The 14,769-nt window shown below is 46.1% G+C and overlaps 1 protein-coding gene across 1 annotated transcript; it reads right to left on the bottom strand.

Annotated features, from left to right (window-relative positions):
* Positions 1-8,844: 8,844 nt before the first annotated feature.
* LOC147973569 (uncharacterized) lies at positions 8,845-14,403 on the bottom strand. Its single transcript, XM_087524724.1, has 6 exons — positions 14,343-14,403; positions 10,456-12,352; positions 10,127-10,347; positions 9,657-10,036; positions 9,386-9,493; positions 8,845-9,294 (listed from the first exon to the last, which is right to left on the bottom strand). The coding sequence occupies exons 1-6, from the start codon at positions 14,401-14,403 to the stop codon at positions 8,845-8,847; spliced, it is 3,117 nt and encodes a 1,038-aa protein (XP_087380850.1).
* Between the last annotated feature and the right edge of the window lie 366 nt (positions 14,404-14,769).

Genomic DNA, 14,769 nt, shown 5'->3' with positions numbered 1-14,769 from the left:
TTGACCATATCACATCACAACATGCCCTGCAAAAACAAGTTAGACGTCCTCTACTTTGTCGTTGCAAGTTTTACGTGGCTGCTACGGGCTGAGCAAGAACCGTTCTTACCTACGAATCAAAACCACAATAATAGTTTGTCAAGTTAGTGTTGTTTTAACCTTCTCAAGGACCGGGCGTAGTCACACTCAGTTCAACTAAAGTTGGAGCAAATGACACCCGCCAGCCACCTGTGTGCTAAGCACGTCGGTAGAACCAGTCTCGCGTAAGAGTACGCGTAATGTCGGCCCGGCCGCTTCATCCAACAATATCGCCGAACCAAAGTATGACATGCTGGTAAGCAGTATGACTTGTATCACCCACAACTCACTTGTGTTCTACTCGTGCATATAACATCTACGCATAAACCTGTCTCGGATGCCACCGTTGGTGAACGTAGTAATTTCAAAAAATTCCTACGCACACGCAAGATCATGGTGATGCATCTCAACGAGAGGGGAGAGTGTTAAGCGAAAGCGTTATGACAACGCGGTTGATGTAGTCGTACGTCTTCACGATTGACCGATCCTCAGTATAGAACGTACAACACCTCCGCGTTCAGCACACGTTCAGCTGGTGACGTCCCGCGAACTCACGATCCAGTAGAGCTCGAGGGAGAGTTTCGTCAGCACGACGGCGTGGTGACGATGTTGATGAAGCTACTGACGCAGGGCTTCGCCTAAGCACCGCTACGATATGACCGAGGTGGATTATGGTGGAGGGGGGCACCGCACACGGCTGGGAGAGATCAATGATCAACTTGTGTGTCCTAGGGTGCCCCCCTGCCCCCGTATATAAAGGAGCAAGGGGGAGGTCGGCCGACCCTGTAGGGCGCACCAGGAGGAGTCCTCCTCCTTGTAGGAGTAGGACTCCCCTCTTTCCTACTCCTACTAGGAGGGGGAAAGGAAGGGGAGAAGGAGAAGGAAAGGGGGGCGCCCCCCCTTCCTAGTCCAATTCGGACCAGAGGGGGAGGGGGCGCGCAGCCTGCCCTGGCCGGCCCCTCTCTCTCCACTAGGGCCCAACGAGGCCCATTAACCCCCGGGGGTTTCCGGTAACCCCTCCGGCACTCCTGTAAAATTCTGATTTCACCCAGAACTCTTCCGATGTCCAAATGTAAGCTTCCAATATATCAATCTTTATGTCTTGACCATTTCGAGACTCCTCGTCATGTCTGTGATCATATCCGGGACTCCGAACTACCTTCGGTACATCAAAACATATAAACTCATAATACCGATCGTCACAGAACTTTAAGCGTGCGGACCCTACGGGTTCGAGAACTATGTAGACATGACCGAGACATGTCTCCGGTCAATAACCAATAGCGGAACCTGGATGCTCATATTGGTTCCTACATATTCTACGAAGATCTTTATCGGTCAAACCGCATAACAACATACGTTGTTCCCTTTGTCATCGGTATGTTACTTGCTCAAGATTCGATCGTTGGTATCTCAATACCTAGCTCAATCTCGTTACCGGCAAGTCTCTTTACTCGTTCCGTAATGCATCATCCCGCAACTAACTCATTAGTCACATTGCTTGCAAGGCTTATAGTGATGTGCATTACCGAGAGGGCCCAGAGATACCTCTCCGACAATCGGAGTGACAAATCCTATTCTTGATCTATGCCAACTCCACGAACACCATCGGAGACACCTGTAGAGCACCTTTATAATCACCCAGTTACATTGTGACGTTTGGTAGCACACAAAGTGTTCCTCCGGTATTCGGGAGTTGCATAATCTCATAGTCATAGGAACATGTATAAGTCATGAAGAAAGCAATAGCAGTAAACTAAACGATCAAGTGCTAAGCTAACGGAATGGGTCAAGTCAATCACATCATTCTCCTAATGATGTGATCCCGTTGATCAAATAATAACTCATGTCTATAGCTAGGAAACTCAACCATCTTTGATCAACGAGCTAGTCAAGTAGAGGCATACTAGTGACACTATGTTTGTCTATGTATTCACACATGTATTATGTTTCCGGTTAATACAATTCTAGCATGAATAATAAACATTTATCATGATATGAGGAAATAAATAATAACTTTATTATTGCCTCTAGGGCATATTTCCTTCAGGACCCCCTACCTGAGATCCGCTGGATTTAGCTCCGACACCATACGCGGGCGACGGAGAGTAATGTTGAGCATGAGCTCCTCTTCATCCAAAAGAGCTTGCCGAATTCATGGTGGCAGAGAGAAGTGAAGCGGCGAGAAGGGGAATAGACTGGAAGAGGAGTGGAGCGGGCGAGAGAAAGAACTGTGGCTAGGGTTCGTCGGCTAGGGTTTTTGTGGGGACAAGTGGGCCATAGTGCGCAATGCCAACGTGGTGAGCATGCCCAAGCGCGTCCGAGCCTCTCCATTTTAGCCCCAAATATGGGTCGGTTATAGTAGTGCTGGTCGGGCCGGGTGTTTAGACCGGACATGAGGAGTCCGGTTGGGTGACAATTTTTGGTCCGGTCACTAAGCGGGCAGCTCGTCCGAGCGTTTTGGGTGGTCTGTTTGTAGATGTTCTGACTTGGCTTGTGTGGGTTGTTTAGGCTAACTCCAACGCGCGACCCTAAACAGATGTATGTTTCGTCCGCTTTTCGTCCGTTTGGTGTGCCAATGGGGCCGCGTCCGCCAGGATTTCTATATACGGTGGCCGTGTGCCCAATGCAGGGCCACATTTCGGCCGCATCTCATCCGTGCGTCCAAGGCAAGTATACTAAAAAATAGAGAAAAGTATACTTTTCATCCCTCAATTCTTGGCGGAGTCTAGATTTGGTCCCTCAACTCCAAAACCGGACAACTTGCACCCTTAACTTCTCAAACCGGACAAGATTCATCCCTGGTCACGGTTTTGACCGGTTTTGGTGGTGTCCCACCCCAGTTTTAACCGTTCCAACTCAAATTTGCCTACCTTTTCCAAGTCCACGTACTGTTTTCAAATTCGGTTACTTTTTCAAATACGTGAACCTTTTTAAATTTTGTGTACTTTTTTTAAATCGGCGTACTTTTTTTTCCAAGTTCATGTATTTTTTCAAAAATGCATATGTTTTTTAAAGTTCATTTAGTTTTTTTAAGTTTTAATTTTTTAAAATTGATGCACCTTTCATATTTGAGTACATTTTTGTGAAAGAGTTCATGAATTTGAAAATTTTATGCGAACTTGAAAAAAGTACGTGGATATGGACTTCTTTTGCGCAAAATATGTGGATTTCAAAAATTATTTCAACTTGAAACAAGTACGTGAATTTCATACAAAGTTCATGGATTATAAAAGCAACACGGATTTGAAAAAATGGACTTTGAAAAGCATGTGGATATGAAATAAGTATGCGAATTTCAGAAACAATTCATGGCTTTGAAAAATACTTGGATTTGATAAATTTATACAAACTTGGGAAAAATACGGGGATTTGGAAAAATACGTAAATGTTCAAAATCACGGATTTGAAAAAAGTACGCGAATTTCAGAATAGTTCGCTGATTTGAAAAAAATTATGTTTATTTTAAAAAAATACGCGACCTGGAAAAAACTATGCAGAGTTGAAAAGTGTATGTGAATTTCAAAAAGTTCACGGATATAAAAAATTTACAAGAATATGAGTGAGCACCGGTCAAAACCGGGGTGAGTCAACACCAAAAACCGATCAAAACCGAGTCCAGGGACAAACCTTGTCCGGTTTCGGTAGTTGGGGGTGCAAGTTGTCCGGTTTTGAAGTTGAGGGACCAAATCTAGACTTCACCAAGAGTTGAGGAACGAAAAGTATACTTTTCTCCTAAAAAATAAGCATAGTAAATAGTTCAAATCAAGCATAGCAAATAGTTTCACATCTGAAATAGTCTTACAACTCAATCGAAATAAAAAGAATATGAAATAGTCTTTACAACCCAATTGAAATTTGTTTGCATGAAAAGTAACCGATAGATTTACCGGTTGCCAATGTGAGTCAATGGAGAGAAGCAAGGTTGGTGTTGGTGGGGCGGGTGCCCTGCGGCAATGCAGCACCAGCCAAAAGTTGTTGGGGTCGACGGTCGGCACCGGCGGCCGTGGCTTCTCTCCCATCGCCAAAAAGGAACCACGAACACCGGCAAAAAGTTGTACCAAAACGCGGACATGGGGCAGCTATGACATGCCGTGGTTGTGGGGCGGACACCCTTGATGGAAGGCGATGCGGCTGGGAACGGGGGTGGCAGCGGTGGCGGAGGGCGGAGGCCATAGGGAAGAGAAGGGAAGAGAAAAGTGGTTGTGTCCCCGACGGGCGGGCCAGGGGGACTAGGGCGCGCGCCGCGCTCCCAGCTATGTATGGTCTATCTTGTCGCCCATTCTGGTCATGACCACTTTTAGGGTTGAATAGGGTTTGTGTAGTAGGAAGTCGAGACGGCGGCGATTCCCTGTAGTAGGAATAAGGTCCTCTCTGCTTAGTACCCATTCTAGTTGTGCGTACAACGTCGTCAAAAGGCGTGTGGAGGTGTGCCTCTGGCAGATCTCGTGGGATTCGATTGATGTTGGTCTTTGGTGGATCTTCATGGATCCAGTCTTGTTGCGTCTATGTTTGAGTGTCTACAGGTTGGATTCTTCTAATTTACGCTTCTCTTCATCGACGCCGGTTGTTGTTCTTGTGTGCTGGTCCTGTGGGGCCTTAGCACGATGACTTCCTGACTGTTTACTACAACAAGTTTTGCCAGGCTCCAGTGAAGGAGGGGCGATGACGGTGGCACGCCTTCGGTTCGCTCCAGCACTTGTAGTCGTTGCTAGGTGGTCGATGAACTTGAATGTAATTTATTATTATTTCTGGTATTGTTTGTAGTACTACCATGACATTTAATGAATAGATTGTATTTCTTCCTCTTTAAAGAAAGATCAGCGAGCTTCTTTCAAAAATGAGACAGATTAGTGAACCAGAGGGATGGGCAAAAGAGCGATGCGGTACGCAACAAGCCAATGAACCTGGCCCTGTCACATGGTCGGGCGGTTCCACAATCTGCATCCTCTGGATTATCCACTCTCCACCCCATCGTCCATTGTAAAAGTAGAATATTGCTTGAACTCATGATTTACATGCAAATAGTTGTGATTATATTATGAATGTATTGGTTTCAACTAAATCTAGCAGCACGAGCATTTCATGTGTACCTCACCCCCTCCCCTCCCCCCTCTCCCAAAAAGGCCAAAATCGTAACAAATTAGCAATACCGCCACATTAAGTACATACATGCTTCTCTTTACAATATAAAATTTTAATGAAAAATGTTATATGAACCAGCCCAAAAGATGCAGGTCTTTGTGAAGACTCTCCCATGCAAGGTCATCGCGCTGGAGAGAGGCCGTTTGACGACATCAACAAAACCGAGGCCAAGAGCTCCTTGAGAACGGGTTTCCTCCTAGGAACCCAGTCCTCATGACATGCCGCTCAAGGGCACCCAGAACTCTGCCAACGACCAAGTCGCTGGCAAGCGTGTGATAGGAGTGCTTGGGGGAGCGGTGACTAGACGTAGGGAGGAGCAAGCACACAAGTATGCATGACTTCTCTTGGCGGGCAAGTCGCGTGCCTGCTGGCGCTCTGCAGGCTTTTTACCGCATGCGAGCCACTTGGCGACGCACGCTACAATGACGGACACAAAATTCAACAATGGCGATGGATGAGACGTGCGTTTGCCCCCGGCAAGATGGCACGACGCCACGTGCTGCTTGACAACAGCGCGTTGTGCCCCACTGCACAACCACCTCATTTACGTGAGGTAATAGCACCCCAGGTCCTTATACTTGCATGCCAGGTGATGGTTTAGTCCCTGAACTTGCAAAAGTAGATTATTTCATCCCTGAACTTGCATTGGAGGTGCAAATTTAGTCCACAGCCACTCACAACTCGACAAGTTGATGCCAAGTGGCCTGGCTGGTCAGCGCGTCGCATTTTGCACATAGCCCCCTGCCTTATTTGCTTATCAACCCGCACTTCATCACAAATGTGAGACCTGTGTTGGTATATTTGTTGGAATATTCTACTTTGTCGGCAGCTCACCCTCCGCCCACTTCTCTGCTCCCTCGCTTCCTTCCCTGCTCCAGCTCGCCGCAGCCTCCAGCTCTCCGGCATGGTTTCTTGGAGTGAAGGTTCCAGCTCGTCGTCCGACGGCTACTCTATCACAAGTGAGGTGAGTAGATCTACTATGACTCTGCCAGTTAGGGTTTGGGCAAGAAGGGGGGATTTTTCTGAAAATATTGTGTTGTAGGCTCCTGCTCCTGCCACCATTTTTTGCTCTGAGTGGACAGGACTTGCTCCAGATCTTCCAGCTAGATGTGAACACCAGTGTGTCTGTGAGAAGCTTGTTTCCTTTGAATCAGTTGATAGTGGAAGGAGGTATCTAGCTTGTGCACAAAAGGTTAGTAGATCTACAGTTCAATCAAACTTGGAACAACATGTTGTTTGTTAATTTAATTGAATTGTTTACAGTTAACAGCATCTTGTTTGTGTACTTAGCTGAATTTAAGTGAACTAACTTAACTGACCTTAACTCAACATAAATGAACTTTACTGAGTTAACTGAATTTGTATGACTGCCTCTAGTTAACTGAATTTTTATCACTGCCCAAGTTATGTTGTTTGAAGGTGTTATTACATAACTGAATTTTTGACAGTGTTACTAAAGATTCAGTAAACTAAAGAGAGATGCAGTAGTACTAACTGAATAGTAAACTGAATATGATTTTGACCTAAAGAGAGATGCATTAGTACAGATTAAGTATCTGCTGAATCTACAGTATTAAATTTATGCTAATTTTGGACACAACAGCACAGCACATGCTATCCACAGCACATTTGTACTACAGCATGGCAAAGGCAGGAGCATGGCAAAACACAGCAGCATGGCAACTACAACAGCAGCAACATTGTAACCAAATTGAAGCAACATGACCAAAATAGCAACATTGCAGAATATCATCACCCTAACATCATAGCATAGCAGTTCAACGATAACCTTGCATAAACTTGCAGTAGTTCCCATAGCAGCATTACAAATAACTTATATGCTGAATCTATAAACAGCACACCTAACTTAACTAAACACAAAATAGTTCTAACTTATATGCTGAACTTATAAGCAGCATACCTAACTACTTCATCATCTTCTTCTTCAGTCTTCCTTCGTTCTTCTTCACATCTTCAGGCGTTTGAGACGTTCGAAGCGGCGCACCTCCCCTGCAGAAGACCTCTTCACAGCCTTGTCGCCGATCCTGGCCGGCTCCGCCGCCACGTCCTGCGCTACCTCCTCCAGCAACTCTTGCTTGACGATGTCGGGCACGTCTGGAAGCAGGTCCACTTCGATTGGACGAGCCTTGTGACCACCCTCCCTGGGGTCGACGACGGGCACCACCATCTGGATCTCCGGCTCGTCGTCTGACAGGACGACGACCTCTATATCCTCCTCCTTGGAAGAAGTGCTAGTGTCCCCCTGTAGCCAGAGTCGTTGTCGGAGTAGACCTTGCAGTACTCGGAGTCGTCATCGCCGGACGAGTCCGCATCGGAGATGTCGTCGTGGACGAGGAACTCGGGCTGGAATCTATCCCAGTAGGCGGTGTTCACCGGCGCGGGGAGGGCCAGGACGACGTCGCGCACGCTCTGCGCCCTGGACACGACGTGGAACGGATCCGAGAGCGGCGAGGGCGTGGTGGCGGAGCGATACATCCACCACCTCGCGTGCTGCCTCGGGTCGTTGGAGCACGTCTCCATCATCACAAAGCGGAGGATCAGCGGAGGCGCAACCCCCGGCCCGGGGGGCATTGCCCACCGCTTCTCATCGTCCATCATGATCTTGATGAGGCCGCGGGCGTGATGGCGCATCATGCCGATGTTGGGGAACCAGCGCGCGATCTCCCTTAGATCCGCGCGGGCCGCCTCGTCGTCACGGGCCAGATCTTCGATCGCTCGCTGCCACGATGGAGTGTTGTCCATGGCGTCGGCGGCGGCGTTGAGCTCGACGGCGAGCGAGGGTTTCAATGCGGGGCGTGGAAGTTGGTGGAGCGGCGAGACCGAAGAGACGTGGGTGGACTGGGCAGGGGAGTGGAGCTGGTTGAGTGGGCCAGTTCAGCGATGGGTGGTCTTAAAGGGCTGGAAACCAAACGGGCGGACGAAACGAGGGCGCATAATAACTACCTAGTTACATACAACCTAACAAATCACTACTACTATTCTATTGGCATTGTTCTCAGCGTTTGTAACAACAGGTCCTGGGTTCGAGCCCCAGGCACACCATTTTTTAAAAAAATTGAATTTTTTCACAATCATTTAGGTTACTAATTATTGAAATTTATCTGCTTCTTCATTTAACTGCATATATGCATTTTATCTGGATTTGCAGTTATCTGCATTTTCAGTTAACTGCATCTGTAGTTATCTGCATTTTCAGTTAACTACATCTGCAGTTAACTGCATCTGCAGTTAACTGCATCTTCAGTTCAGTAACACATGCATGAATAATAAGTAGCACATCCATGCATCATATAACTTAACTGAATCAGTGGCAATTTAAGCCATCCATAAGTAACACATCCATGCATCATATAAGTTAGTTACAAAAAAGGGCAATGAATGCCATTGTGAGCCACAGTTTGCCATCAAAAAACAGGCAATTTAAGCCACTGTTTGCTTAACAAAAAAGAATGGTAGGCAATCACTACCACCAATTGGCACACAATCACTGATGTGGTGCCATGGAATCATCAGCAGGAGCATTGAGATCAGGAACTGTCCTCTGATCTCCAAACAGTAGCCATCTCCATCCTGAATATGGAACATTTGATGTTCCTCTCCCTATAGATGGAACTTCTCCTCTTGCCCAAGCAGTTGCATTTGCTGCTCCTTCTGGCCAAGCACTTGCATCTGGTGCTCCTTCTCTCCAAGCATATGCATTTTCATTTGGTGCTCCTGTGCCTCTCCCTCCAGTTGGAACTTGGTCATCTGCATTTTCTCCTCTGCCTCTCCCTCCAGTGGCACTTGCTCCTCTTCCTCTCCCTCCAGTAGCATTAACTCCTCTGCCTCTCCCTGCAGTTGCACTTGCTCCTCTTCCTCTCCCTCCAGTTGCACTTGCTCCTCTTCCTCTCCCTCCATTTGCATTTGCTCCTCTGCCTCTCCCTGCGGTTGCACTTGCTCCTCTTCCTCCAGCAGCAGCAACATCTGAATTTCTTGCTCTTTTCCTTCCTCTTCCCCTACCAGCTGCAGTTGCATTGTTTTCAGCTTGTGTGCTTGCCCTTGTTTGCCTCCCTATGTGCATTTATGTAGTCACTCTTGGCTGAGGCATGGAAGCACCAGCAGCAACAACAAATGAAGAAAGCTCAGGCAGTGGCACATGAACCCTTTCAGCACCTCTTCTTGCAGTCTCTCTTTGAGCCATGTTGTACACCATACTGGTTGGTGACTCAATTGGGTCCAGCCTAGGATCTGGGTGGCTAGGGAAGATGTTCTGCAAAGCACAAAACTCAGTTAGAGTCATTTATATTCAGTTAGGTTCAGTTAAGTTCAGTTAAATACAGTTAGGTTCAGCTAAGTTCAGTTAGGGTTCAAATACAGTTAGGTTCAGTTAGAGTTCAGGTAAGTTCAGCATATAAGTTGAACACTGAAATTACCTGGAGAAAAGATGGGTCATCATAGTTTTCATCAACCTCTTCTACACCCTCCTGAATGTTAGTTTCCTGCCATGTGTAGTGACCTTTTTTGTTGTGATCAGCTCTACCACAAATTGAGCAATGCATTGTAAGACCTTTTCTGTTCAAAACCCTGACACCATTCTTGATCTTCTCCTCTGGTCTCTGCTTCCTGTTCTTCTTGGGCCTCCCCAACTGTTTAGTGAAGACAGGTGGAAATATCTTATATCCATTCTGTTTCTCCCACTCCTTTGGGTCTCCTAGAGGGACTAGAGTGTACCCATATGCCTTGAGATATGTTTCAACAATATAGCATTCATGAACCATTGTCTGAGGATCAATTCTCTCCTCCCTGCAACAAGCTACAGCATGCCCACAGGGTACTCCCCCTAACTGCCATCTCCTGCAATCACAAGTGTGCAAGCAAAGGTTCACTGTGTAGCTGGAATTACCTGACTGAACTTTAAAGATCTGCTGGCCAGCTTCTGATACATGACAATTTGCAGCAAACTCAGTGTTCTTGTCCAATTTCTTCTTGATCTTAGGGCATATCCTCTGGTGAGTCCACTTTTCTATAGCTTCTCTCTGCTTACTCACTAGCCTGTGCATGATCTTGTAAAATATGTATTCAAGCATACAAAGCACTGGCATCTCTCTGCCATCAAGGATGTAGCTGCATAAAGAGTGGAAGAATGCAGTCATAGTTATGTGTGATGTGTATAAAGTACTACTGATATGTTCAAAGCACATAGTTAAAAACCAAATTTGACAAGTAATTCACCTGTTAAACACTTCAGAGTTATTGTTGAGCAGAAAATCACATTTTGGAAATTCACTGAAAAATGCTTTGCACCAAGTCTTTGGTTCCAGCCTTTCAGTCCAATGAAATGCAGCTGGGCAGTGATCATCCATCTTCTTACAATTTTCTCTCCACTTAACTTTGTTAGGTGATCTTGCAATGGCCCACAGGTCTTGCTTCAGAACCTCCCCTTTGTGCTTCTCATTGAAGTTCTGGTAGATGTGCCTCACACAAAACCTATGTTCTGCATCAGGCCAAACTTTCTGCATAGCATTTATTAAACCCTTCTGCTTGTCACTCATAATTATGTAGGGAGCAGTGTTAATGATATTTAGATCATCTTTCAAACTTGTCAGAAACCACTCCCATGAACCAGTGCATTCTACTTTCACCCAACCCATTGCAATTGGGAAAATGCAGTCATTAGGATCAATACCTATAGCACTAAGCAGCACTCCTTTGAACCTTGTTTTCATATGACAGCCATCAATGAATATAATTGGCCTGCAGCCCTTTAGCCACCCTCTTTTGCATGCATCATAAGACCAATACAATGTTTTCAAACACTTCCTGCCCAATGGAAACTTGGTATCCTTGACAAGTTCAGTAGTAACCAGAAATGTAGACCCAGGATTTTTGGTCCTTAATTCATGCCCATAATCCCTTAACCTACTGAACTGCTCCTCCTCATCACCATGGATTTGATTAAGTGCTTGCTTTCTAGCCCTTGCTAACTTCCATCTGTTAGGGGTGCAATTGAACTCACTAGTGCATTTTCTTGAAAATGTGCCAAGTGACATCTTCTGGTCATCTCTGAACTCATCTATGAAAAAGTTGCACAAGAATTTAGCTGTCAAATCTTTTAGTTTCCATTTCTTCTGGCAAACATGCTCTGAATTGTAAGCCTTTGTGACAAATCCTCCAGTCCTATTGTCATAGCTAGCCTTAAGCAGCCAAAGGCAGCCTGGAGTACACACTGCCTCCAATCTTATCTTATCATTCTTCACCTTCTTGATCTGCATTCTGTTCCTTATAGAATATGCAGTAAGATCTTTCCTCAGCTCAACCACATCAGCAAAGACCATGCCCACTTTAAAAACAGGGGACTTCATGTCCACCTTGGTATTGAAAGCTTTGAACTTGTACTTAAGTTGCTCCTGTTCTTCAGTGGAGATGTCAAGGTCTTCATCTTCAAGTAAATAGTCAGGTTCAACCTCTTCCTCCTCTACCTGAGCTTGTTCATTAACATCAAAGTCAATGTTCTCTTCATAAAGATCATCATCACCATCATCTATGTCATAATCACTGTCACTAAAATCTGAATCTGACAGAACTGTATCTTCAGACTGTGCACCATAACTAAGCAAATTATCTTCAGACTGAAAATCTGTTGCAACCTCTGAAAGGGGACATTCAACATTGACTGAAATGAGGCTGTGAGATGATGTTGCACTGGCTACAACAACATTTGAGGTGGCCAATGTGTCTGGGCTCTGAAATGATGACACTATCAAATCTTGCCTAAAGTTACTGATGAAATCTGAATGGTCCACCATGATTACAAGCACTTTCTGCTTAGCACTTTCTATGATCATTTGTTGCACATCCTCATCACCTCTAATTCTCACCATCCCATCTGAAATTGCTTTTCCAGGTCTTTGCCAGTAAATTATGTGCTCATGGACAGGATATCCCAGCCATTTTAGATGCTCTTCAATGAATGCATATGAGAATGACCCAGCATCAACATAGTCAATGACCTCCACAGATGGATTGTAATACTCCATACTATTTGTTGGTCCACAGAATATTCCACCGTGCTCAAGTTCTAGTGTAAAGAAAGAAGTATCCACACTCTGTCCCATTGCTGAATCACACACTGCACCCACATAGAGCATAATATAAGCACAAACATCAACATAACAAGTATACAGCAGAATATAAGCACAAAATTAGTTAACTGCATCTTGTAGATGCAGTGAGTTAACTGCAAACATTCAGTTAACTACCTCTTACAGATTTAGGGGACCAAGCCACTACAACAAAAATATATGCAATATAGTTAACTACCTCTTATACTCTTATAGTAACTGAAGAAATATCAGCTACTGCATCTCCAAGTGCAACAATATAGTTCACTGAAGAAAAGTTCAGTTAACTACATCTTGCAGATTAACTGAACAAATCTAGTAACAATTCGGTATTTATGTTACAGTCGTCATCTCCTACCTATTCAACACACTTTGCAATGGCTACCCAGGGTCACTAAATACACAACAGCACATGAACCCTAAACCTTTGCCAAAAATAGAAATACCTAAACCCTAGACCAAAATCTGTGGTCAAAATCAGATATTTAATCCGCTGCAAGAACACTAGGCAACAGGTACCACTGGATGTACAAGAATCGCTCTCAAAACAAACTAATCCGCCGGTGCTATGGGCGACAATGGAGGAGGAGCAAAGCAGAGGAGGACGAACAGAGGAGGTGAAGAAACGAACCGTAATCTGGAGGAAAGACGCTGTGAGACCTAACTTGATGGACGGAAGGAGGCGGCTGCACACCGCCAGTGAGATCCGGCGATGTCGCCATGATGGCTGACGTCAGCCCGCGGCTCCAGCTCCAGCGGCAGCAGCTCGCGGGGTCGGAGTGGCGAGGACAAAGGAGGAACAGGAGTTATTGACCCAGGGGAGACAACATTTATTCAGGTGCCACTTGGTCATGAAGTGCGGGTTGATAAGCAAATAAGGCAGGGGGCTATGTGCAAAATGCGACGCGCTGACCAGCCAGGCCACTTGGCATCCACTTGTCGAGTTGTGAGTGGCTGTGGACTAAATTTGCACCTCCAATGCAAGTTCAGGGATGAAATAATCTACTTTTGCAAGTTCAGGGACTAAACCATCACCTGACATGCAAGTATAAGGACCTGGGGTGCTATCACCTTTTACTTCTTTGTAACTACGGTGGCGTTCCCTTGCAACTAGGCGACCGTGCAACCTAGATCGAGGTTGGACCCTAGAGAATCACTTGCTATCTAGTCCGCCACCACAACATACACATAGCCCGTTCCTAAGCCCCAACAACGGAATTGGTGCATTTCTAATCTTGACATACACATCAATCAAAACAACCAAACAGACGTAGAGTATCATGCTTCACAGCGGTCTGAATTTGGGTAAACTCATTGGGTCGTAGTGGTAAGATTCGTCCGTCTTTTCGCCCCACATCAAACCAAAAAGGGGGCATCAAGGCTCCAAAGTGTCGTGTCCAATTACGCGACACCCGCATTCGCTTTCAAATTTTCGTCCATTTTTTTTGTTTATTAACCGGTCATTTCTCTTCTTCTAATTAAAGGATGAGACAAAATTTTTGCTTGCTTCCGTTTGAAATTTTTCTGAACCTTTTCAATTTCTAGTGATAGGTACTAGTAACAAGCTCAGATGCTCTAAGACAAACTCGTATTGGTGACCATCTACCTACCTTTTTTCATGGGCCGGAGAAAAAACCTCAACTCGATCGATTCATCGCTTGTAGGGCGAGTCCAACAGGACAAATGCCCGGCTTTGCCTTTTTCTTTGAAAAAAGAGTTTGATTTGGCTTTGCATGGGTTCTTTGCAGAATCTTGTAAGTAGCTTTCCAAAAGAAGCGATCGGCTGCGGCGCTGTGCAGAGACGTGGACCCAGGGACAGAAACCCAGTGGATGGGCTCCATTGCCGAAGCTCGAACAGAGACTTTTTCAGTTGCATGGTCTATCTTGTCGCCCATGCACCCAACGAGTAGACATGCAAAAGTGGCTTGTAGCCCATGCACCCACCCAACGAATAGTAGCATCGTGCAGCTGACCGTTCAAGAAGCCGCACGAGTCGACCTGGTCGCGTCGCCGTGCTCCCAGATATGGCCTGGCCGGTCTCCGTGCGCGGTGCATGCATGGACGCGTGTTTGACGATGGACTGATGTTTGTGTCGTGCTGCGCCGCTCCCCGCGTGAAGCTGGCCATCGACTGATCGCGGGGGCGGTTCTGGCAAGGCTACCCGCAACGGAGAGATGGCTTGCTCAAAAGCGGACCGCGCATGCAGCGGCACTACGGTACCGGCACAGGCATGGGACAGATTACGGTGCGCTGTAATTTGGTTGGGACAGGTGCGGAAAAAAAAAAGCAGGGGATGGCCATGCCAATAGATCAGATCAGTGAGCCAGAGACAGAGCCAAACGGATGGGCAAAAGAGCGATGCATTACGGAACAAGCGAACAAACCCAGCCCCAAGCAGCAACTTGCTCGGGCCGTTCCACGATCT

This window comes from Triticum urartu, chromosome 5A (assembly GCF_056163025.1).
Source record: "Triticum urartu cultivar PI428250 chromosome 5A, HENAU_Tu73, whole genome shotgun sequence".
Classification (NCBI taxonomy): Eukaryota; Viridiplantae; Streptophyta; class Magnoliopsida; order Poales; family Poaceae; genus Triticum; species Triticum urartu.
Note: the sequence above shows the minus strand (reverse complement) of the source record. Positions and strands in the feature narration are given on the sequence as shown.

Bases quoted from the DNA above. Each gene is read 5' to 3' on its own strand.
- LOC147973569 (XM_087524724.1), bottom strand. From the start codon at position 14,403: ATGCATGCACCGCGCACGGAGACCGGCCAGGCCATATCTGGGAGCACG. The intron at 10,037-10,126 runs GTAATTCCAGCT...GGCATGCTGTAG, and splicing joins GATCTTTAAAGTTCAGTCAG to CTTGTTGCAGGGAGGAGAGA. The intron at 9,494-9,656 runs GTAATTTCAGTG...TGTGCTTTGCAG, and splicing joins ATGACCCATCTTTTCTCCAG to AACATCTTCCCTAGCCACCC.